The 26,544-nt window shown below is 40.3% G+C and overlaps 1 protein-coding gene across 1 annotated transcript; it reads left to right on the forward strand.

The window, feature by feature from the left end:
• Positions 1 to 26,421, forward strand: SLC30A5 (solute carrier family 30 member 5). Its single transcript, XM_080370853.1, has 16 exons — positions 1 to 214; positions 436 to 558; positions 4,232 to 4,298; positions 5,642 to 5,727; positions 7,524 to 7,611; positions 9,387 to 9,474; positions 13,122 to 13,198; positions 14,413 to 14,583; positions 15,210 to 15,498; positions 15,862 to 16,070; positions 17,134 to 17,291; positions 17,910 to 18,039; positions 19,525 to 19,750; positions 21,159 to 21,385; positions 23,109 to 23,237; positions 23,980 to 26,421. Exons 1-16 carry the CDS (start codon positions 141 to 143, stop codon positions 24,148 to 24,150), a joined length of 2,313 nt encoding a protein of 770 aa, XP_080226979.1. The 5' UTR covers positions 1 to 140; the 3' UTR covers positions 24,151 to 26,421.
• The last annotated feature ends 123 nt before the right edge of the window (positions 26,422 to 26,544 follow it).

Below are 26,544 nucleotides of genomic sequence, written 5' to 3' on the forward strand. Positions count from 1 at the left end.
CCGCAGCGGCGGCCGCTGGGCCGCGGGGAAGGCGCTGCCTCGCTGCGGGGGAGGCGGGCCGTGCCGTGCCGCGCCGCGCCGGAGCGCTCGCACCCCTTCCCCCGCAGGAGTGCGGGGCCGTGCCGCTCCCTCGCCCCGGCATGGAGGAGAAGTACAGCGGGCAGGCCTTGGCTGGCGGCGGCCTCCTGGGGCCTGTGGATGTACCCAGCGCCCGGTAACGGCGGCGGGGAGGGAACGGTTCGTCGCTGGGTGAGGCGGGCCCCTTCGGCGGGCGCTGCCCGTGGCCGCCTCTCCCGCTGGGCCGGGGGGCAGCGGCCGTCGCCCTTCGGCCCGCCGGGGGCGGTGGGAGCCGGCGGCCTCAGCGGCGTGAGGCGCGGGCGGGGCGGGCGGCGGCCCTGCGTGGCCGGAGGTGCAGGCTGCACTCTTCTCTTACAGGCTGACTCGCTACATCGTGCTGCTGTGCTTCGCCAAGTTTTTGAAAGCCGTGGGCCTCTTCGAGTCTTACGACCTTCTGAAAGCGGTGCACCTCGTGCAGTTTATTTTTATAGTGCAGCTGGGGTGAGTGTGCAGGGGGTGAAGCCTTGTCCACCGCCGTTACAGCATGCTTTGTCTACGGTGTTATTTGTCAGCATCAAGTTTATACCATCCATTATGTTATTACCGGTTAATCAAAGGAGAAAGCATAGCAGTGGATCAAGGAAATACTCTGTTCATACAAGTTTTCACCCATATCTCTAGTCACTGTAATTTCAGAATTATATAATAAGTTAGAAAGGACCATAAGGATCATCAAGTCCAACTCCCTGCTCCTTGCAGGACTACCTGAAACTAAACCGTATGGCTAAGAACATTGTCTAGATGCTCCTTGAACTGTGACAGGCTTGGTGCCAGTATCATTTCCCTGGGCAGCCTGTCCCAGTGACTGACCAGCATCTCAGTGAACAACCTTTTCCTCATGTCCAGTCTGAACTTCCCCTTGCAGTTTCATTCCATCTCCTTATGTCCTATCACTGGTCACCAGCAAGGAAACCAGCACCTCCCCCTCGGCAGCACGCCTTGAGGAAGTTGCAGGCTGTGATGAGGCCACCCTTCAGCCCTCTCCAAGCTGAGCAAGCCGGGTGACCACAGCCACTTCTAAGTTTTGCCCTTGAGACCTTTCACCATCTTGGTCACCCTTCTGTGAACACACTGTCAACAGTCTAATGTCCTTGCATTGAAGCACCAACAACTGCACACAGTACTTGACATGGGGCTGCAGCAGTGCAGTGTAAAGTGGGACAGTCACTTCCCTGGACTGGTTGGCCGTGCTGTGCTTCATGCACCCCAGGACATGGTTGGCCCTTCTGGCTGCCAGGACACACTGATGACTCATACTCAACTTGCCATCAACCCAAACCCCCAGCTCTTTCTGTGGGGCTGCTCTCCAGCCTCCTGTCCCTCAGTGTGTATGTATAGCCAGGATTACCGCATCCCAGGTGGAGAATCTGGCACTTGCTCTTTTTAAAATTTCATACTGTAGTGATTGCCCAGCTCTGTAGTCTATCCATGTCTCTTCTTTAAGGCCTCTTTACCATTAGGAAACTTCAGTGTTTCTGCTACTTCAAAACTAGTCGTATTGCGACAGTACTGATCATGGGAAACTTGGACATGTCCACATTTTCTTAAGAAGGGTATAGAAGACAAGCTTGCTTGCTTATAATTTGTATTCCTATAGTTCTTGGGAGCTTCAACTGCTGTTTTTCCCTGATTGAGAGCTGAAGTTTAGAAACTAACAGCAAATACACAGAAGCATCCTTTGCAGACACAATCCTGCTTCATGTTTACCTGATAATAGAATCATAGAATGGTTTGGATTGGAAGGAACCTTAAAGGTCATCGCATTCCAAGACCCTGGGCAGGGACACCTTCCATGAGACCAGGTGGCTCAAACCCACATCCAGCCTGGCCTTGAACACTGCCAGGGATGGGGCATCCACAGCTCCTCTGGGCAGTCTGTTCCCAGGGTGTCTCATCACCTTCACAGTGAGGAATGTCTTCCTAATATCTAACCTAAATCCACCCTCTTGGTTTAAATACATTCCCCCTTGTCCTGTTGCTACATGCCCTTGTCAAAAGTCCCTCTCCAGCTTTCTTGCAGGCCCACTTTAGGAACTGGACAGCTGCTATAACGTCTCCTCGGAGTCTTTGCTTCTCCAGACTGAGCAATCCCAACTCTCAGCCTGTTTTCATAGGAGAGCTGCTCCAGCCCTCTGATCATCCTTGTGCCCTTCCTCTGGACTTGCTCCAACAGGTTCATGTCCTTATGTTGGGGGCCCCAGAGCTGGATGCACTATTCCAGGTGGGGTTTCACCAAAGCAGAGCAGAGGGAGAGAATCGCCTCCCTTGACCTGCTGGCCATGCTTCTTTTGATGCAGCCTAGGTATCCTAGGCTTTCTGGGTTGCAAGCACACATTGTCAGGCCATGTTGAGCTTCTTGTCCACCAGTACAACCACAAGTCCTCCTCAGGGCTGCACTCAATCCATTCCCCACCTAGCCTGTATTTGTGCTTGGGATTGCCCCAACACAAGTGCAGGACCTCGCACTCGGCATTGTTGAACTTTATGAGGTTCGCCTCTCAACCTGTCAAGGTCTCTCTGGATGTCATCCTTTCCCTCCAGCCTGTCAACCTCACTGCATAGCTTGATGTGATCAGCTAACCTGCTGAGGGTGCACCTGATCCCACTGCCAGTGTCACTGACAAAGATGTTAAACAGTGCCAACCCCTGAGGAGCACCACTCACCACTGGTCTTGACTTGGACATCGAGCTATTGACCACAACTCCTTGAGCACAGCCATCCAGCCACTTCCTCATCCACCTAGTCATCCATCCATCAGATCCATGTCTGCAGTTTAGAGACAGGGATGTCACGTGGGATGTGTCAAAAGCTTTGCAGAAGTCCAGGTAGATGACATCAGTCGCTCTTCCCTTGTCCGTTAAGACTGTGACCACATCATAGAAGGCCACCAGATTTGTCAGGCATGATTTGCCCTTAGTGAAGCCATGCTGGCTGTCACCAGTCACCTTCTTATTTATCATGTGCCTTAGCATATTTTCCATAGTTTCCAGGAGGATCTGCTCCATGTTAGAACAGCCACCACAGCTTATGATCATGCAGTTTGTGCAGCCACCACGCAATGGCTGATCAGCTGACTGAAGAACAGGTTGCTGAATTCAAGGAAGCTTTTTACCTATTTGATGAAGATGGTCGTGGTACCATCACAGCAGAAGAACTGGGGGTTGGGTCAAAATCCCACAGAAAATCTTCTCTCTACAACTACCTGAAAGGAGGTTGTGGCCAGGTGGGAGTAGGTGTCTTCTCCCAGGTAACAAGCAACAGGACAAGAGTAAACAGCCTCAAGTGTAAGCCAGGGGAGGTTTAGATTGGATATTAGGAAAGATTTCTTCACGGAAGGGCTGTTGACGCAATGGATGGTAGAATCACCATTTCTGGAGGTGTTCAAAAAATATGCAGATGCAGTGCTTAAGGACATGGTTTAGTGATGGACTTGGCAATCCTGGGTTAATGGTTCAATTTGATGATCTCAAAGATCTTGTCCAACCTAAATCATTCTATGATCTTGTCAGGCACTGAGGTGACACTGATGTGGAAGAGCATTTCTGTAATAAACTTGGCAGAGTTGGTACATTTGGAACCTCATTTTTTCCTTTTATTTCAAATTTTTCACATTTCTGAGCTTTTCATGTGCATATTCTGAAGCACCATAGTCTTTTTCCCATCATTTCCTCTTGATCCCAGTTGAGGAAAATGCGTGCTGTTTCTTTCTTACCATTTCTAACAAGGCTGTGTTTAGCATTCCATATGTGAATAAGCCTTTGGGTGTATGTATCTTGCTAATAAAAAGCATAGTATTATTTCTCCCCAAAACTAAGGTCAGTTATTTTGATTTTTGTAAATCACGGGTAGACTTCTCAATTAGCCATTCTCTGGAGAACTTGCATTAAAGTTGACAAGAATTGAAGTTCACTTTTCATCACCTTTGTACTGGTATCTGACGTGTAATACAGCAGGGAAAATAAAACCAGTGACTCTGGTCAGTGTGTTTTTAAGAAAAATGCAGAGGAAGCCATTTTGTAAACCGAGCTTAGTAGGAGAGACCTAGTTGTTTAGAGCAGGCTTGAATAAAAAGCTGTTTATGTACTAATAGAGAAAACTTTCTCCTTTTAACAGGTCTGCATTTTTTATGGTTTTGTTTCAAAAACCATTTTCTTCTGGAAAAGTGGTAACTAAGCGTCAGGTGAGTTGACATATGTAATAGTGATTTGATAAGCTTTGTAGATAGTTTTGACAACGTGGCTTTTGCCAAGAGTAAAAGTGGAACAAAGTTTAATCCACTTGAAGATGTGGTTGCAGTTTCCAGAAGTGTGTAACTAACTTTGTGTCTAGTGCACTGTAAAAAACAACCAGCATTTGTAGGTTTTGTTAGCTCCTTTTGACAGTGTTGTGAAAAGTTTGGTCCTTGGCTCCATACAAACATGTCTTTTGAGGACTGAATTTTCAAAAAGAGCTGAAGTCTACTTAGCTGATTTCGCCAGTTCAGAAGGTCTAATTCTGGACTGGCAAAATGTCAAAGTGCTCCAGTCCTGTCCCCCAAGCAAAAAGAGTGGTTTCTGTATGGTGTGTTGTGTTGTGTTGTGTTGTGTTGAGGAGCTAGTGTAACTGCTCTTCAAACCCATCTTGAGTTCCCAGTACCCTGAGAAGTTAAGAGTAGGGCCAGGTTGGGACCTGCTATTTTGTATGAAATAAATTTTCTTCACCTGCTTTGTATTTATCTTGGTTGTATGTAACTATGCAAAAACTTGATTCATGCACGGTGTTAACAGTGCATGTGCCAAGTAGAGACAGTCTGGAGGATAGCCTGAGAAGTGTTCCAAATGTCAACTGCTTTTGTGTTTAGATACATATGGCAGAATTTTAAAGTGTGGACAGGAACAAATTGGATCTTTGATTTTTGTTCAGAAGAATCTGTCCAGTTACAGTTTCACTATTGCTAAAAATTTTTAAATTGGGGATCTTTTAGATGTAATGTTTGTCATAGGCACTTTTTCTTGTTTAATGGGTTTCCAAAATTACTTCTCTTCAAAAACTTGCATTAGAAGTTAATAATGTATTGAATAGCTGAATTACAACCTGCTTCCTGAAGAAAGAATTTAACATGTGCATAAATACTTGTAGACCTAGGCTCTTAGTCTCTGTATCTTGAATGTTTTATCTAGCTCTGTATGTGTTTATCAGATATATGCAATAGATTACAAAATAAACAGATTCTTTGACAGGTAAATAGACTTAATTTTTTTCAGCCTTTTTGTCCAGTTTTTTTGTTAAGGAGATCTCAGATTATACTATAGAATCTAGTACTGTGGTAGAAAAGAAGTAATTAATTCTGTTTCATAATATGTCCAAAAAACCCTTTGTTGCCTGGCAAAGTAGGTAAGAAGATAATCATACTCTGAATTTTGCAGACACTGCAGAGCGTATGTTTCCTTTATATTTCTACAGCTACTGTGCTAATAATGCTAATAATGGGGCATTTATTTTGAAACTGTGGAGAAATAATAATGAAATACCTTTCTTTTGTAGTGGATCAAAATTTTTAAGCATGCTGTTGTGGGATGTATCATTTCACTCTTGTGGTTTTTTGGCCTTACTCTTTGTGGACCACTGAGGTAATTATGTATTTACTGTAAAGAATTTTCTCTCTATTTAAGCTAATTTTTGTGATCTTTCCCTGTCTTGCTCTTTTTTATTTTGTTTTCTGTCTATCAGCCCCTTCTCTTATTTTTTTGAAATTTTAGATGAATCTTTATGCTTTTTCCTGTGAACTCTGTTGTGCTTGGGAAAAACTACATGTAATTTTCTGCAGAACTTGTAATTTTCTTCATGCATTCTTTGACAAGATACCAGTGAAATTCTTGAGAGTGCTTAAACTATTGATGTGAGTGATACAACAAGATCACTGTTTTTCTGGCTATAGTTTTCATCATTTCCCTAGACTCATTAATGCAACCCCAACTGTTTATTTAAGGGTTGAAGTCCATGACTTGACAACTAGTGATGGCAGCTTGTATTCCTATGCCAGGTGACTAGACTCAATCTCTGCATTTGTTGTAGGGCACTTGTACACGTGTGCTGTGTTGGACTTGGGTAGCATTAGGGCATATACTGGGAGTAGAATCACTTCACAAAATCACAGAATCGTTTGGGTTGGAAGGGACCTTAAAGATCATCTAGTTCCAACCCTCCTCCATGGGCAGGGACACCTTCCACTAGAACAGGTTGTTCAAAGCCACATCCAACCTGGCTTTGAACACTTCCAGGGATGGGGCATCCACAGCTTCTCTGGGCAACTGTTCCAGTGTCTCACCACTCTCACAGTGAGGAATGTCTTCCTAATATCTAATCTAAATCTACCTTATTTTAGTTTAAAACCATTACCCCTTGTCCTGTCGCTGCAGGTCCTACCAAAATGTCTGTCCCCATCTTTCTTATAAGCAGCCCCCTTTAGGAAATGGACAGCTGCTATAAGGTCTCCAGGGAGCCTTCTCTTCTTCAGGCTGAACAACCCCAGTTCTCTCACCCTGTCTTGTGTGGTTTGTTAGCAGTACTAAGTAATTATAAAAGAATAACATTAGACAACAACATCAACATACAGTTGATGTATTAGAAAGCATCTTTCATTAGAGAGAGGAAGGTAAAGCCTTAAATGATGCATTTTATGAAGTTGAAATTTTATCTTCTATACACAGGAGAAGGCACACCTGAGATTAATAGGACTTTTAATACTGTAGTGCCTTTCTGGATGCTTGCAGTCTTCCCAAACAGAACCAGTAGCATGGGCCCTAACAGGCTATATTTCTATGTGGAGAACAGCAGAAGCATTTGGTAAATGTGACAGTGATTATTACTTTCATGTTCTGCTCTGAAAAGCTGTCAGTATAGCTTATTAGTCTGCCTTTGTCATCTGAAGCAGGTTAGTGTGCAAGTTAGAATTTCTTGTTTTCAGTAATTAAGAGGTTCTGAGGTTTTATAAACTATTAGACCATCAACACCTCAATAAACACAATGTAATAGAACAGCACAGGACCTCTCTTTTTTCTGGGAGCCGGAAACTTTGGGTTAGAGGAGGTATTGTAGTGGGAATAATAATTCTATCTTAAGCAAGTCATTATCTTGTGTTATAAGAAGAAAATATAAGAAAGTAATCTATAAATGAGTAATTTTAATCTGCTCCTTGAGTTAGGAAGTTCTTAGTTTGTGATATGTCTAGCTGCCCACATCTAGATCTATTACTGGTAAAGGCAAATAGATTCGCATTTATCCTTTTGAATTGTTTAAATTTGTTGAAATGACAGGATGTCTTTAACTGCTGTGTCATTGAATTTTAGCTGAAATAGTATACATCAAGCTTGTGAGATAAACTCCTTGTAAGTGGATGTAAGTGTTTTATTTCATTTTTTTATAGGACATTGTTGCTGTTTGAGCACAGTGATGTGGTTGTGCTATCACTCCTTAGTGTCTTGTTCACAAACTCAGGTGGAGGACCAGCAAAGGTATTTAAAAATGTTGGTTTATCAAATGCAAAAAATACCGAATGCTAGAAATTCAAGTACTTCTTTACCTGAAACAAACAATGTTTTACTCCTATGTTCATAGAAACTGGGATTTTTTAGTTTAATTAGTGTTGAAATTGTAAGATTTACTACCTGAAATAATAAAGCTGACATTGAAAGCAAAACAGTGGGTGAACCTGTTGGAGATCCATGTCAAGTACCTGAGAGGTTTTCTGTTTCTAGGTGGAAAAGAACCTTGATGATTATTTTTGCACGTCAGCATTCTTTGTAATGAGGTTTTCAGTTCAAACTGACAAAAGCACATACGAATGTGTAGTGGCACTGGCCTTCAGACACTTGAAGTCTAGCAATACAGTCTCCAGATCCTTGCCTAGCCTCTTCAGTGTCTATAGGTTTTCACATACTTTGTTTTTTCTGCCAGAAAGTTCTCTAAGTACTTTAATGTCTGCATGAGCCTATATGTGCTGAATACTTGGGCCCAGTCTGTCACTTAAGCAGAGGTCTATACCTTTTGTCTGAGTCGCATTACACAAAATTTCGCAAGGTTCTCTCCAGCTGTGTGCTGTATCGACCCTGAATGGAGTGAGCTCATCCCAGCACCTTGAAGTCTTGGCTACTTTCACTCGAAAGCAGTGATAGTTGGAGAAAGGTATCTTATGATGTCACATACCTGAGGCTAGAGTACTTGCTGTGTAAGAGGAAGTCAGGCTTTGGTATTCCCTCAGACTGGGAGCTTTTTTTAAATTTCTGTCTCATAAATGCTGCTGGAGTCCCCCAGTCACTTTTAAAAAGGCTGGCCATAAAGTGAATAGCACAGTCATCTGCTCTGACACTCTACACTAACCCCCCTCAAACTGAGATGCTTAGGGCATCCAGCATGAAGCGTTTCATGTGGAACAAAAAATTTTTCTCCAGCCAACCACCCAAAGAGTAGATTTAGAGCTTCAGAGAGGCTCTTTGTCAATCTATCTTAGAGGACCAGGCTTGACAATTAAGCTGCATATCTAAGGCAGCAGAAACAAAGGAGCAATAACCCTGTCCTCTGAATATTTCAGCTTTATGAACTGTAGCAAAAAGAAGTCAGCTGACTTTCTGAAACAAGAATGTCATAGCTGTATTTGGCTTCAGAAAATGAACTGTTGTAGTGTTTTTTTATCTGTAGAGCTCAGGGTTTTGCCAAGATGAATACGAAAATTGCAGTGTTACAAGTCAGGGTGGTGAAAGCTGGGATTTCATAGCTACCTCTGTCCCTTCCCCACAGAAGGACTTCAGAGCTTTGCTTTCTCAGAGCCTTTGCACAGTGCTTTAGCCTTTACTTCCCCTAAGACAAAATTCTACAGTTTGTCCACTAGATCTGCTTTATAGCTCCTTGATGCTACAAAATAGGAAGTGATCAGGCTTAAGTAGCTGTGCATTCTGGCAGGCAGAAACACCATGAAGAAGGAAGCAATCACACCTGAAGTTCATAAGATACAGGCATCTAGCTTGCTACGGTGGTGATTTGCTCTGAGTTCTGTGGTAAATCTGAAAACCAGAATAAATATAAAATTATATTGTTACAGTCACTTTAAAAAAAAAATGGTGGGTTTTTCATGTTTTTCTTACTGAACTGAAGTATGAACTAAAGTATGCTTGCATCGATCAAGAGAGAGGGAAGGGACTAATTTCCTGTATTTTTTATATTAATCTGTTAAAGCACATTATAAAAATATTTGGGATGTGGTTTTGTTGTTGGTTTCTTTTTCTTTTTACAGACAAGAGGTGCTGCATTTTTCATCATAGCTGTCATCTGCTTGCTACTTTTTGATAATGATGACCTCATGGCTAAAATAGCAGAACATCGTATCCTTTCTTGTTGTGTGTATGGGCAAGTGGCTGTTATTGCTGGAGCAGAGAGAATGTGAAAGTGAGTGCACTGAATTATACAGGCTTGCATTTTTCTTGATAGGAATCGTAGCTTTCAAGGATATTATAGCATAAGATTTTACCTTTACATCTAAATACTGATACTTACAGCTGAATGAATGGCATTACTTACTTTGATAACTTAGAACTCAGCTGTAGATTTTAAGTTGTAATTAAAGGCTCCTTGCCCATTTGCACGTATCAGACCACTTAGGATTGCTAGAAGCTTTTTGGATCGGCTCTCCCTGGTTTTTTAGAAATGCTAGATGTAGTGGCTGTAGCGTAAGCGTGTGCAGTAAACTGTTGACAGCCTGGCTGGCAGTCCTTTCCATACATCCAGGAAGAGTCATAGAATCACAGAACACAGAATGGTTTGGGTTGGAAGGGATCTTTAAAGTTCATGTAGTTCAAGCCCCCTACAATGAGCAGGGACATCAACTAGATCACGTTGCTCAGAGCCCCATCCAACATGACCCTGAATGTTTCCAGGGATGGGGCACCTACCACCTCTCTGGACAGCCTGTTCAGGGTTTCACCAACCTTATCATAAAAGATTTCTTCCTTGTATCTAGTCTGAATCTACCCTCTTTTAGTTTAAAACCATTACGCCTTGTCCTGTCACAACAGGCCCTGCCAAGAAATCTGTCCCCATCTTTCTTATAAGCTGTGGCGAATGAAGAGACGGGACGCAGCTTGATGCAAGCAAATGTCAATTTATTGTACAGAAGCACGAGTTTATATACACTTTCAGAAGCTGCGCGTTTTAAACAGATTGGTTCTTGAAGCTAAGCCTTGCATACTAGGCAATCCCCGATTGGTGGTTAACTGCCAGCAATTAACAGCAAGGTGTTACCTTTCCTCGGCGCCATCCGTCCCTCACTCCCCTGTGCTCTGTATCATGTCAATTGTTGTCTAGACAAGCTCGAGCACATTCCCCTCAGCTAACTGATTGCCACTTTATGATCCTGATTTCCAGCCCGCTCCTGCAATGAGCCCTCTTTTTAAGTACTGAAAGGCCACAATAAGGTCTCTCCAAAGCCTTCTCTTGTCCAGGCTAAACAACCCCAACTCACTCAGTCTTACCTCATAGGAGAGATGTTCCATCCCTTTAATAATTTTTGTGGCCCTTCTCTGAACCTGCTCCAGCAGGTCCATGCCTTTCTTATGCTGCGGACTCCAGAGCTGGATGCAGGACTGTCATGGTTTAACCCCAGACGGTAATTAAGTACCATGTAGCTGCTTGCACACTCCCCCCTCACCCAGAGCAATGAGGAGGAGAATCAAAAAGGAATGTAAAACTCAAGGGTTGAGATAAGAACAACTTAATAATTGGGGGGGAAAAATGATGATGATGATGGTTATTATTAATAATAACAGTTATAATGAAAAGAGGGAGAAGGGGAGAGGGATGAAATCCAAAGGGAAGGGAGAAAAGAAAACAAATGATGCACAACAGTTACTCACCACCTGCTGACTGATGCCCAGCCAGTCCCTGAGGAACGATTGCAGGCCCTGGCCACCCCCCTCAGTTTATACACTGAGCATGACACTGCATGTTATGGAACAATTCTTTGGCTAGTTCAGGTCAGCTGTCCTGGCTGTGTCCCCTCCAATGACTGATGACCCTCCGGCCCTCTCTCTGGCAAGGCCCGAGAAACCAAAAAGTCCTTGACTTATTATAAACATTACCTAGCAACAACCATCAGTGTGGTACCAACATTGTTCTCACACCAAATCCAAAACAGCACTGCAGCAGCTACTAAGAAAATTAACTATCCCAGCTGAAACCAGGAAAATTACTGCAGGTGGGGTCTCATGAGAGTGGAGTAGAGGGGCAGAATGACCTCCCTCGACCTGCTGGCCATGGTTCTTTTGATGCAAGCCAGGATACAGTTGGCTTTCTGGCCTGTGAGCACACATTGTCAGCTCATGTCCAGCTTTTCATCCACCAGCACCCCCAAGTGCCTCTCCTCAGGGCTGTTCTCAATCCCTTCATCCCCCAACCTGTATTGATCCTGGGGGCTGCCCCAACCCTGGTGCAGGACCTTGCACTTGTCTCTGTTGAACCTCCTGATGAACTCCTGAAGTGGGCCCACTTCTCAAGCTTATCCAGGTCTTGAATGGCATCCATCCCTCAGGCACTTCAGCTGCACCACTCAGCTTAGTGTCATCTGCAGATTTGCTGAGGGTGCACTCAATTCCACTGTTTGTCATTGAGGAAGATACTAAACACTGTTGGTCCCAGTACAGACCCCTGACAGACACCAGTTGTCACTGAGCTCCATCCAGACATGGAGCGCTGACCACTACTTTCTGGCTGTGGCCATCCAGCTAGTTCCTTATCCACCAAACAGTCCATCAAATCCATCTCTCTAGTTTAGAGGGAAGGATGTTGTGGGAGACAGTGAAAGGCCTTACAAAAGTCCAGGTAGATGATGTCCATAGCTCTTCCCTGGTCCACTGAAGTAGTCACTCCATCATGGGAGGCCACTAGGTTGGTCAGGCAGGACTTGCTCTCAATGAAGCCATGCTGCCTATCTCAGATCCCTTCCCTGTCCTCTATGTGCTTCAGCATAGCTTCTAGGAGGATCTGTTCCATGATCTTCCCAGGCACAGAGGTGAGGCTGACAGGTCAGTAGTTCTCAGGGTCCTCCTTTCTAGCCTTTTGAAAAATGAGTGCTGTATTTCCCTTTTTCCAGTTGCCAGGACTTCACCTGACTGCCATGACTTCTCAAATATCATGGGGGGTGGCTTGAAGATTGTTTTGTGCTTACGTAAATGTGGTAATCTCAGTTCAGCTGCTGTATTGAAAAGTGACGTGAAGTAGCCTGCAGTAGTTCTAACAATGGACTTTAAGCCGCAAATGGAAGCTGGCTAACATGCTGTCAGAGCCACAGAGTAAATTGGAAGTGTTGAAGTTTTCAACACATCATCCCATCATAGTGAAGTACACTGGCAAAAGGTGGTACATCTAAGGATGGGCAGTAAAAACAAACAAGGTGAAAGTAAATTTTCTCAAGGAAGGATGAAAAATGGAATTACAGGTGCAAATGGTGTATTCAGGAATAGTATCAATCAATCCAGAGTTTTCAGTGAGTAAATTCATTGTTAAAGTGTGCTTTGGTAGGCTTCCCAAAACCTGTCAGGTTTTTAGTATTTGCTACGTTGTGCTTGTCAATTACTTTTTGTTTTCTAAAGTTTAAATATTTAGAAATTGGAAAAATACAGATCATATTTTAGACACCTCACTGGTTTAGTGCTTTAGTGAAACTTGATCTGATTTTTAATGCTGTTGAGTATATTTTTCAATTAACTTAAATCCTGTATCATGACTGCTGTGCAGTATTTAACAGTGACAATGTTCTGTTATTTCAAAATACTTGAGGTTTTTTCCCCCAATATTTGTAACTGTTTAATTTCTGAGGAAATATTTTTATCCTTCCTAAATTTTAAGGAGATGACAAACCTTACAGTTCAGTTTGCTTACATCTGCTTTCTGTGGTCTTCTGCTATCTCTACCTGCTCTTTGGTTTTAAAAACAAAATTGTAAAATAAAACTGTTCCTTAATATTTTTTTTATTTAGCTGAAGGGCATCATGATAGTGCTCTTACCCATGTTCTGTATACAATCATTGCTTTCCTGGGTGTTGCAGATCACAAGGTAAATAACTTGTATTTTAGTAGGTTAACATTTCTCTTAAGTTTTGTAGGTAAGAATTTTACCAGCTCACACCTAATCCAAGCCTAGATGAAAACAGAAAAGTTAAACATCCCCACCTTATATGGGAACTGAACTAGCACTCTAATTTTTACATCCTGATTGAGTATGAGCAGCTCCAATACAGCAAGCCAAACCATATAATATTCAGCTTATATAGCTGATACGGATTTTGCTGTAATGTATAACCTAAAAACTCTCATTAAAATTACCATGAAATATTCCATCATCCGTGTTCTGGATGTTCGTAATGCTTTGCATACATACTGTTTCTTGCTCACTTTTTTGGCCTGTGTTTTCTTGCTGCTTCTTTATCTTTCCCCAGTCTTTCCTTGTATCTGGAATCTGTATCCTTATTCTTTAGACACTTGTATCTGGAGACACAGATTCTGATACTTCTGCTCAGTAGTATAGTCACATTATAACTGGTGGCATGAGTAACAACTGAGTATCAAAATCTTACCGTATGGAATTGACATGGCTAATTGAGTTGTTTGGTTAGCTTAGTCTTGTGCCAAGTGGCTGCATTGCAGACTATGACGGAAAAAAAATACAGAGCAGCTGAGAAAGTGTCAATATAAAAATAAATTAAATGTTAGGGAGACTGGTTAACTGTGCTCAAAACAAGTGTGACATAAGGGAGATGAGGTGCTATGTGTGTATCTTGTGATTCATTTATGGAACAATTGTGAAGGGAAGAAAATACTATGAAGAACTATGATACGGTGCAATTAAAGGTAAGTGATGGAAAGGTTTTCAAAAGCTTAGAAACCCAGGTGACATGGTACTTTTGGGATTCACGTATGCTTTCAACAGTTTTTTAATAATGGAAGATAGGAAATCAAATTCTGTGTAATTTTTCTTTTTCCTCGTATGCTGTTCACTACCAGTTCATTGCTGTTGTATGTCAATTAACACTATTGAGAGTTTTAAACTTCAAGTCTTATTAGGGTGTTGTGAATAGTGCTGAGGTATAACCATGTATGCTGTGTTACTGTTTTTAAATAGAGTAGCAATTACAGGAAATAACCGTGTCCTTGGCTTTCAGTGGTAAGTTAAGGAAAGCATATTAATCTTCTTTCATGTCAGCGTCACTTTGTTTGGAGTGAGATATTTGAATCCTAAGAAATGCTAATTGGATCCCTCTATGTTTCCAGGGCGGAGTATTGCTTCTTGTAGTGGCATTGTGCTGTAAGGTTGGTTTTCACATCGCTTCCCGAAAACTATCTGTAGATGTAGGTGGAGCCAAGCGTCTTCAAGCTTTGTCTCATCTTGTTTCTGTCGTTTTGTTGTGCCCATGGGTCATTGTCCTCTCTCTGACAACGGAGGTAAGATAGCAAGTACAAAAAATATATTTTTTTGTAATGCTTCTGCTTGTCAAGTACAATTTATTTTAAATCTTTCCTCTAAAATATCTTTAAAATTCCTAAAGTTACCATCATTTTTGTAGTAAGCTCTGTTTGAAATTTTCCCTCTGTTATATTTTTATGTTTATCTGTGTGATACCTTGATTTCCTCTTTTGTGTAATAACTTTGTTTCATCTTTCTGCCTCAGGTATTATATCCTGGATTCATATAGTAACGTTGCACAAGTATTAATGACAATAAATGCAGGGCTCTTTTATCCTGAGGAGTAGATTACTGTAATTTAAAGACATGTTGGTTATGCCTGCGTGCTTAGGGAGAGCAGACCATTGCTAACATGGTGTTGCATATGGTGTTGCTTTTAAGCACATTAAAGTATTTAAAATAAGCTTCTGCAGTGCATATTAGCTATGTGCCTGTTTCCATAGCTGGAATGTTGAGTTTGTGTGATACATTGAAAGTATAAAATAATTTATGTTTTGATGGATTGCTGAAAACATTTGTAATGAAAGTGACCTAGATTTAATGCTGTATATACAATCACATCTAATGGTGAACAGTCCTGTTTGAAATGTATTCTTTGTTGCAGAGCAAAGTAGAGTCTTGGTCTTCTCTCATCATGCCTTTTGTAACAGTCATCTTTTTTGTTGTGATCCTGGATTTCTACGTGGAGTCCATATGCTCTGTCAAGATGGAAGCTTCCACATGTGCTCGATACGGATCCTTTCTTATTTTCATTAGTGCACTGCTTTTTGGCAACTTTTGGACTCATCCAATAACAGACCAGCTTCGAGCTATGAACAAGCCACCACACCATGAAAGCACAGAGCACGTTCTTTCTGGAGGGGTGGTAGTGAGTGCTGTCTTCTTCATCTTATGTACGTATTCTTACTTACCTTTTAATAAATCTGTTGTCCATGTGACTGGGAAGCCAATCAGAAAATGGGTATGTGCAGAATTCTTTTGGATGAGCTTTTATAGTTTCTTCTGAATAAAAGAGGCCTGTAACTTTGTGCTCCTTTACTGTCTACAAAAAAAAGAATGCAATACATCTTTTCTGTTGTGGAAGTGATGATCTAATCTTACATAGCAATGAAATCTAATTATAAACCTCAAGATGAAGTTGACAATCACTTTGCTGCCTGCAGATTTCATGTAAGCTTTGATTGTTGATAAAACACATTATAAAATAGCTGTGAAGCTTAGAAACAGCAACTGAAACTTCAATACTTTCCTTGCAGCTGCAAATATCCTGTCCTACCCCTCCAGGAAAGGGCAGAAGGGTACCCTTATTGGCTATTCCCCTGAAGGCACTCCTCTCTATAACTTCATGGGTGATGCCTTACAGCAGAGCTCTCAGTCATTACCCCGGTTTATTAAGGAGTCACTGAAACAAATCCTTGAGGAATATGATTCTAGGCAGATCTTCTATTTCTTGTGCCTAAATCTGGTAAGTGCGTGGTTGTTTTTTTTTTTCAAACCAAATCAGAGTAGTATATACATAGTACAGTAAGAAGAGTTATTCTTTAAAGGTTTCCCATGTTCAATTGTCTTTAAAGTGGGCCTTGATAGAGTAGTTTCATTAGATGGAATGTTAAAATAGAAGATTCTTATGCTAATCTTGCAGTAGGTGGCAGATTACTTTGATTTGTTGTCACAGTGGTAGCACCGGTTCTGTGTGTAACTGTTATACCAGTAAGTACTTGTATGGTCGTGTGCTTAAGATTGAGGTGTCTGAATGTTACAAGCAGGTAAGCTGAAACTGGTAAGGCCTTCAAGGATGGGGACAACAAAATAGTAAGCGTGGGATTTATTAGTGACATTTTGGAGTAGGCTGGTTTTATTTCTAGCTTCTCTCTTTCTCAAATAGGAAAAGATGAGGCAGTAAGCAAGACTGATAGAACCTCATTTGCAAAGTTCTCTGTTCTTTGGCAATTATCCAAGAAAACAGGGAGAAACTTGGATAACTTTAAGGAATTCCATTGTGGAATATGAAAGACAAGAAAGAAAGTTCATAGGCAGACTAGTTAATAATAGTAAATCTTACAGGGAAAATGTATGTATTAAAAATGTTTCCTTGTTTACCCTTCTCAAAACTAATTCCTAAGGTTTAAACAGTGAACTATATTGGTAAAGAAAATTTTTACAGAACAGGTGTATAGACAGCATTGCTTTTAAACGCGAGTTGTTACAGTGTTTAATGACAGAATGCTTAAAACTTTGTCTGTACAATGTTAGTTTAAAATTCTAAATGAGAACTTAAATTGACTCCTGTAGAGGGTTGTTTTCTTAGGTCTAAGGCTTTTGGGAGGGTAGGTTCAAAAATGTCTTTTCATAAACTTGGAATGTATCACTTTTGTTCACTGTAGGAGAGAGAAAATGGTCTAGAAATACTTTGAACAATACTTTTGAAAATGGTCAAGTGTCCTGTGAAAAGAGTTTCCTGCTAGCTACCAAGGCATTAAATTACAAGTTAATCTTTGAAGCAGGATTAAAATTTTCTTTCATTTTAGGCTTTCACTTTTGTGGAACTTTTTTATGGAGTATGGACCAATAGCCTTGGTCTTATTTCTGATGGATTTCACATGCTTTTTGATTGTTCTGCATTAGTGATGGGGCTTTTTGCAGCTCTGATGACAAGGTGGAAAGCAACTCGTATATTTTCCTATGGGTATGTATATTAGGTTCTTTAAGGACTGTCTGGAAATTACTTGCTTGTTTTCAAAATGCCCTGCTATAGATATGTTTGGGATGTTTTAATGGTGCATGCTTCTTGTGGGTTTTTTGCTATGTCTCTTCTGTTCCTTTTGTGTTCATACTATTCCCCTCTTACTCCTGCGAAAAAGTGTCTGAAATGTAATTTTTGTTTATATCTACAGTTAAAACTGTATCACTATGAATATTATTTAGAAATCACCTCATTCTATATATGAATATATGTTAAAAAAAATGTTGAAATTCAGTGTTCATATGTTTCCATTCTGCTGACATAATGAAGATTTGTATGCTTAAATTGCATAGCAGTTTAGCAGTTTGAAGCCCTGAATGTACAGTATATATAAAAATACATTAATATAGCTTTAAAGTTTTGGTATTAGGACAGCTGTAAACTAGCTTTCTTGGTCAGAAATAAATAACCCATGAAAAAAGCATGATTTTGTGGCATTAAAGAAACAAATCGAAGCAATCTTAATGCTGTATTAAATGCTACAGCTTTATTTATTATAACTTTGAAATTTGTTCAGAGTACCTGTTCTTCACTCTCAAAAGTACATATGTTTGCTTTCAGGTATGGACGTGTAGAAATTCTCTCTGGATTTATTAATGGCCTTTTCCTGATGGTAATTGCTTTCTTTGTCTTCATGGAATCAGTGGCCAGACTGGTGGATCCTCCAGACATAGATACCAACATGTTAACTGTAAGTTTTGTCATTCTGTTTGAATGTTGCTTGGCAGTTAATGGTTCATTTACGTTCATCTTGAAAAAGTTAAGGAGGGAGAAGTTGCATACTCAAGAGGTCTAAAATATGCTTTGACTTTTTAACATATTCTAATTTTAAAATCCAAAATACATCTAGTTTTAAAATATGAAAGTATATAGGGGTGAGTATTATGTAATTGTAACAGCTAAATAATTTTTTTTCTAAGATGTTAAAGCTGTAATCTTTTTAGGTGGTGATCTTTCTATAGTGAAAGATACTAAGGAAATAATCTGCACAAGGCTAAATTTTGTTCTGCTGTTACGTCATATGACCAATGTAAATTGCTACAGAAAAAAATTTATATTAGTCTCTGAGAAGCCTCAAAACTCAGCCAGAATTCATAACAATATGCTGAGTTGATATTCATAACAATACAGCATGAGCAATCATGAAGCTGTGCATAGCTAATAGTAACTACACCTCTGTGTCTTTACATTCCACAGCTTCTTCAGGGGCTCCCTTCTTAAAATTTCAAGTTTCCATCCCTTTGTTCCAAATGCAATAGTTCATTTTCATCAAATTAAATATTTTATATTATAGAATTCTGCAAATCCAAGCCTATTAATTTGTCACAGTTCCAGCTTCACTTGTTCACCCCGCCTGCCAATTTGTGCTCTCCTGCTCTCCAGTAAAAAGAGAAAGATTTTTATGTAGACACAATTAGAAATGTGTATTGATGGAACTGAGGCATGATTTTTTTTCTTCTTCTTAATCTTCAATATTTGCTCCATTTTCACTATGGATTTTGTTTCTTGGGGGTGGGAGGGGTTAACCCCTCTACATGAGCACAGACTATGTAGCCAAGGAAAGGTGTCATAACCCCTAAGAAGGAATTGCTTAACTCCTTTATTAGCTGAAATTACTCTTTAATTCTACTAGCTTTGCTGGTTTTTCAAAAGAGTAGAAGAATAGGCAGACCAATAAAAAGCACAGCTCAACCAGTAAAGCACTAGCTGCTGTCTTCAGTTAACTACAGTATTAGTGAAGTGCGTGTGTCTTAGATACAATATACAATTTTAATTTTGCCAATGAAAGCAAAGCAAAGGGTGTATTCAAAACACTTTATGTGGTTTTGGAAGTAAATAAAATCAATCACCCCTTCTTAAAACTCATTTTGCTATCTTGTCCTGATTAGTGGATACTAGGTTTTGCATTTTGGTGCTCGTTATTCGGTGTTTTTTTGGGGAAGATTGGTGAGAATTGGCTTTTTTTGAGACATGAAGAAAATTCCTTTGAAATCAGCTTGTATACTGAAAGGAGTATGATGAGGAATTCACATTAGAATAATCCTTCTGTTGATGTTAATGTTTTCACAGTTCTCCTTGATTGGGTGCACACTGTTTCTGTTTACTGTGTTCTAGAAAATAAACTTCAACATCTGGGAGGATGTAGTGAAGTTAAAAACTTTTTTCCCTCTCACAGCCAGTCTCTGTTGGAGGGCTGATTGTAAACCTTGTTGGTATCTGTGCCTTCAGCCATGCGCACTCCCATGGAGCTTCTCGGGGAGGTTGTCACTTACATGATCACAGCCATTCCCACCATGGGCACAGCCACAGCCACGGGCACGTCCATTCCCACAGTGACCATGGGCACAGCCATGGACATTCCCACGGGTCTTCTGCAGGAGGCATGAATACCAACATGAGAGGCAAGTAGAGATGGTTGAATTGTAAATGATACATGTGATTTCTGGCAGACTTTGAATATTTTCAGAATCAGACCCAGTACTATGCATCATTCTTGAAGTCTCTTTCCAGAAGTGATCTGGCAGCCATTTGATATGATGTACATTAATTTCTCAAACTGTTTCTTCATTAATGAGTTTAACTTGAAGAAACATTACCTGAAATGGTTCTTTGCATGGCTTTCTTAGACGTACATTATACCTAAGGAGCAATAAAAAGCATTAATAAACAGTCTTCACTAGCATTTATAATCAGGCATTGTAACCCTTATTGAATAAGCTGAAAGTCCCTGTTTCTAAGTCCTATCTGTAAATGAAAGTACAAGGTCTCTTATCTATAAAGTTAGTAGCACACTTCTAGGTATCGTGTGACAGCTGCTTATAAAAACAACTGGGGGAGGGGGTAAGAAGCAGAAGAACAAATTCAAACCAGTCATCTAGAATATGTTTCTATCTGTGATTCAGAAGACAAGGTGATAAAGAAGAAACTTTCTTTTACAAGTGTAAAATCAGAAGCTAACCGAGAAGGGCAATATATAAAAAATTTCAGCTTAGCTACTGCTTAGAATTTTTTTCCTAGTAGTTACAAAGTAGTTATTTAACAACTGCCTGGCTTATGAAAAAAAAAATCTACAAAAGAACGATTTTTTTATGTAAGCTTGTCAGAACATAAACATTTTAGCAAATAGTCTCATATTTCATTGGTTATGTTCTAATTCAGCAGTCTGGCATTTTTGTGAAATCTGCCTATACTCTTAGCTATTTCAGTATTCTTTCAAGTCCTGACGCTTGACTAGCACTAATCTTGCAAATGGTTAGCGATTATTTTTCTGTGCCCATTCAATGTACATTAAGAATGCTACCCACCATTAAAGCAGTATAAAGTATAAAATGCCTAGCAGTAGCAGATAGACAATCTTCTTGTGAAATGGGAGCAGAGCTGGCATACAAAAACCAAATGCTACATTAATATCTGTCCACATTAGCAGGCCAGTGCATTTACACTGATCATTTTATCCTCTGTTAAGGATCAGTCAGTCCCTCTATACAGTTTAAATGATTGTGCTATACAGTACAAATCCTACTAACAATTTAAAGACTATTCACGTTTGGTTTAATCTGCAAATGCCTGCCTAGATCATTGCACTGTAGAGTAAAAATGTTTTATTTCATTGATCTGTAATTAAAAATTAGAAAAGCTAAATGTTTTATTTAATTTTGCGCAGGTCAGACAAAAAAAATAGTTGCCTCTGTTTAGCTTGAAGGGTATTTACTAAATTTAATAAAGCTTACTGTGTTTCTGCTGTTGAACATACGCATACATTTTAAACAGATGTTTTCAGCTTAATCACTCCATTGATTTTGTTTCCAGGTGTGTTTCTGCATGTGTTAGCAGACACTCTCGGCAGTGTTGGTGTTATCGTATCCACGATATTCATTCAGCAATTTGGATGGCTCATAGCTGATCCACTCTGCTCTCTTTTTATTGCTACATTGATTTTTCTTAGTGTTATCCCACTATTGAAAGATGCCTGTCAAGTGCTTTTGTTGAGGATACCTCCAGAACAGGAGAAAGATCTGCATGCTGCTTTAGAAAAGGTCAGAACTACAATTCTAAATGTTTTCATATACAAACATACAAAGCTATAACTGTTCTTAATAATGACTAAACTCAAGTAGGTAAGTCTGACAGCTTCCATTGTCTTAGACCACTTCATGTCTCAAGTTGTTGTAAATGTATTTTGCAGAGACGTTACAGGATTAGGAGTTCTACTGATTAAAGTCGTTTTGCAAACAACTTTGTTGTACTGTTCTTTGCTTTTATGGGTAGTTCATGATTTCAGATATGCGTGGTAACAGCATGGGAAGTACTAAGAAAGTTACATAGCAATTCCCCAAAGCTGTGGCCTCGTTAAACTTGATGTGCACTGTTCAGGCTACAGGATTGTATCTTGAGACTGTAAAATTGCAGGTTTTCTTATTTCTCCATATCATAAAGGGCACGATGGTTCACAGCAGGTGAGATGTTTGTTCTAATTACTTTTTCATTCTAGTCCATTCTCTTCCTGTCTGCTGCAGTGTGGTATGTACATTGAGGCTGTACTTAGTCTTCACTGTTGGCTTACTTGGAGTTCCTGCCCAAATCTGTAGTGCAGGCCTCAGTGTGGAGAACTCCTCTCTGTCAAAGAACTAGTAACATGTTCTCTGAGGATGCCATCAACTAGAGGCAGCAAGGAAGACTATACTGATGGTGTCCTGTCAGTTAGTAGAGAGGGAGATGTGTTCTCGTCTGCATGAGAAAGAATAACATCACAGTAAAACAATGTGCTTGCTGTAGGTTGACCTCAGCCAGCAGCCAAGCATCCATACACCCAGGTGCTTGCTTCCCCCTTTACAACCACCACTGCCAGTGGGACAGGGAAGAGAAAAGGAAGAACAAAACCAAGAAAAATCTGGGGGCAATATAAAGGCAGTTTAACAGGTGAAGGAAAGAGGAAAAACCCAAACAAACAAGCAACGCAATGGAAATCATTCACTGCCTTCCACGCAGACCAATACCCAGACAAGTCCCTAGAGCCACCCTGGAAGCCCAAATTTCCCCCCACTCCCCCGCTTTTACTGCTGAGCATGGTGTCACATGGCTCGCAATATCGCTCTGGCCAGCTTGGGTCGGCTGTCCCAGCTGTTTCCCCTCCCCACTTCTTGCCCACCCCAGCCCACTCACCGGGGCAGGTGCAGAGTGGAGTGCAAAAAGAGAAAGCCTTGATGGTGCGCAAGCACTGTTCAGCAATGGCCAACACACTGGTGTTTGTCAGAACTGTTTTAGGCACCAATTCAAAACACAGCACCATACGGGCTGTTGTGAAGAAAGTTAAATCCATCCCAGCCAGATCCAGTGCAAAGATCAGTTTAAAAAAAAAAATGATAAATTAAGTCCAGCTATGATAACTAAACAGCTGCTAATCCTGAATAGTACAGCAACAGATGACCCAGAAATAGTTAAATGCCCACCAGCTTTTTGGTTGTCCTGACTGTTGATGTTACTCTGATTTGTACACTGAATCAGTTTTTTCACATCCTATTTAGCATGGCATTCTTTTTTTCATTTTTTTCATTTAGCTTGACTTTTAGCTTCTTGTCTTTGACAGTAGTAGCAAGGTGACCTTTCAATACTACGTATTTCTGAATACAGGTCAGCTGGAAAGTTGCTTTGCTATACAGCTTTGTTTCACTGGGAAATATTTGCCACCATTATCCATGTACATACACAAGTTTAAAATGTGTTCTTAAAGTAACTGTTGCTAATGTAATTTCTTTACAGATTCAGAAAATAGAGGGGGTCATATCCTACAGAGATCCTCATTTTTGGTGTCACTCTGCAAGTGTTGTGGCAGGTACCATACATGTGCAAGTGGTATCTGATGTGATGGAACAGAGAATTGTACAGCAGGTGAGATGCAAGGTTTTTAAACCCTCATCACAGAATAGTCCTAACCCATGGGATTCCCCCAGGTGGGTCCTTTAAGAGGCCAAAATTCTAAACCCCACTATGTCATGCTCACTGCAGCCAAGCCTGTCTGCAGCCTCCACAATGAATGTTTTAATTTCTTATTCTTTAGCCCTTTGTCAGTCATAGGCTGAATCTGAAGCTGCTGTTCATGATTTTTTTTTTTTGTAACTATTAGTTAAGGTCTCAGAGCTGATCTTTAATGCTGTACATTCCCTTGCCTGCTAGCTTGGAACTCTAAAACACCTGCAAAACCAAAACAACAAAAAAAGCATGGGATTTTTTTTTCTCACTCTTGCAAGCGTCGCTACATCTGGTCTGAGAAGACGAGGACGTTGCTTTCATGCTGCAAAACAGTGGGGATATCTGGATGCTAATTGTGGGTTTATAACTGACTTACTAGTATGTGTCTGCCTGGGTTTTTTGTTTTCTTTAAAACAAAATTTTTCCCTTTTTTAAAAGATAACTTCTTCTTAAGTTGCAAAGGCTTGCAGAACAAAAAGTTCTATGGCTTACAGAAGTTGCAAAGCCGTACCCTCTGAAGCTAGTCTTTGCTTTCCAGAAAACTGAATTCTTTATGATGATACTTTTGTCAATCTGAAGTATTTCAGAGCCAGGATACTGCAAGTTACTGGGAGATGCATATAAAGTGTAACACTAATGTTAACCATACTGTTCTGTGCAGGTTACAGCAATTCTCAAAGATGCTGGTGTAAACAACCTAACTGTCCAGGTGGAGAAGGAAGCTTATTTTCAGCACATGTCAGGACTCAGTACAGGATTTCAGGATGTCCTTGCAATGGCTCAGCAACTAGAATCCATGAAATACTACAAAGATGGTACTTACATCATGTGATACAAAGTTGTGCTTGCCAAAGAAGGTGTAAATTGTGAAGCTGTAGGATTCCATATTTGTATTTTTGTCAGGAAATCTTGCATGTTTTTATGCATGTACATGAAATTACATGTATAGAAACAAATGTACTATATATTTGAAATTTTTAAGCATACTATCTTTATTAAAATTGGATCAGGATGTTTTTATATAGGAAATGAGATGGACTAATTTGATGTACATGTGAAAATAACTGAAATCTTAAGTACTGTGCTTGGTGTTTATTAAACAGAAGTCTTGCAACTTGTGGATGAGCACAGCTATATTCCATACTTTAAGTATGGAACATCATCATTATAATGTCATGTTAGCAATGGGAATGGAAATAATTTATATTGAAATGCAAATATAATCAACTGAAAATTATTTTTCTTTCAAACATAGCTCGAAGACTCATTGAATGAAAAAAAGGTACACCTTTATTATGGGGAGTAAAAACCAACATGAAGTCATGGGTTTTGCACACTGTTAGATAATAGAAATATATAGTTTTTATATTATGTCTAAGCATACAAATCTGATTTCTAAACTTAATGCATCAGAGCAAATAGATGTTAGCATTTTAAATTTATATCAAATTATTTTTTTAAGGAGAGAAATCCACAGTTTAACAGAAATTGGGAGGGGAAAATATTTCAGACGCTTTTCTGTTTCCTGGGAATACTCAGGATCAAAAAAACACTCTGTAAGATAATTTTTTTGTACTTTTTGTATTATTAACTGTAAATGCAATAGTTTGAAGCTTAATTAATGAGCATCATAGCACTTAGCTAAACTTCACCTATTCAAGAGACATTACTCTGTCATTTACTTGACTTTTTTCATAATACCCTAACACAGCTGCAGCGTACTGTAGCCAGCTATACCTTTGTGTATTCCCCAAGGAAGCAGTCCTGGTTTAGAGCGCTGAACTGTGACAGTAGTCTGGGACTTGCCAAGTTGCTGAAACAAACTGTGAACTGACACTTTTTGACTGGAAAGAGGAAGAGTGTGTTTAAGAAAGAATTGCGCATGTTGGGGTCTTAATACTGCAAAGAAAACAAATCTCAGTCTTCAGTGAAAACCTTTTAACAGGGTAGTAACTCTTCAGAAGTGTTTATCCTTACATCTGTTTACAGTCTCCCTGTGCCCCCTTTTCTTTTTGTCTGAAGCACTTAAATTTTATTTCCCTTGGAATTCAGCAAATCAGTTCTTAGTTAGCAAGAATGAGTACGTTTCTCGTAATAAAAGTCACATTGCTTTTACATTGATGATGGCACAAATCACAGTCCCTCATTTCTTGAGATAGCACTGCAGAACCAGTAGAATTCTCAAAGCTTGATCCTGTTTTCTTCCGATTTGTGCCACTTTGGTGGTTTTCTCACCTTGCCTTCTCCAGAAGGCTCAGGTCACTGAATAACAGTGCTCCAATTAGACACAGCCTATAAGCAGGGTGATCTTATGGTTTTGGAAACCGTTCTCGGACAAAAAGCTTCAGTTAATATTTACATGCACCACTTGTGTTTGAGGTGGTAGTACTGGACAGCATTTCACCAAACCAAGCATTAGCCCCCCATAATAGGTATGATAGGTAGGTGAAAAGGGGGGGAATTCTTTCCTTTTCAAATCAAGTTAGCTTAACATCATTGAAAAACCTTCATGCTTGCCACAACTTTTCTCTGAGCAAATGCCAATTTATTACTTCAGCTGGTGGCAACAGGACCCAAAACAAATTAAGGTGGCTGGGACCATGTTAGATGATCGCAGCAGTGACGATCAGCCCGTACCTGGATACTTCACAGGCAAGTGTAAACCTGCATCTTAACATGCATTCAGCAGCTCTCTGTGTTACCCAACACACGTGAAAGGTGTTTTTTTCCTGGCTACCGAGACAGGAAGACAGCAATAAACATCTACCTTTAATTTGTTTAACAAGAGCCAGTATCTGGACGTGATCCCCCAAAGAAGAGTTTGGGCTTCCCCCCTGCAAGGTCTGTTGGAACCCTGCTGTAAGGGCAGGTTTCAAATCGCAGGTGTAGGCCAATTGATTTATATTTTAATAAAATACTCTGGCAGGGGGTTAGTGTAGTCACTCCGTTGTAGACAGACAGTTGCAACAAAACACTTTCAGAAACATTGAAAATTAACTGCATCATTCATTTTAATGAATGATGAACTGTATCATACATCCAGCAGCAAGCAATGTATGTATATAATGAGGAAAAAATAAATGTGTTTTTCAGTAACGTTTTACGTAGTGCATCTTGACTTTTCTGGTCAAAAAATCAGTTGGGATGTGAAGGGGAAAGTACATTAAGAAAAAGCCTGTATGAAACGCCTCTGGGCCCAGCTCCAGCGGGTTGCGCAGGAGCTGGT

This window comes from Falco punctatus, assembly GCF_963210335.1.
Source record: "Falco punctatus genome assembly, chromosome: Z".
Taxonomy (NCBI): domain Eukaryota; kingdom Metazoa; phylum Chordata; class Aves; order Falconiformes; family Falconidae; genus Falco; species Falco punctatus.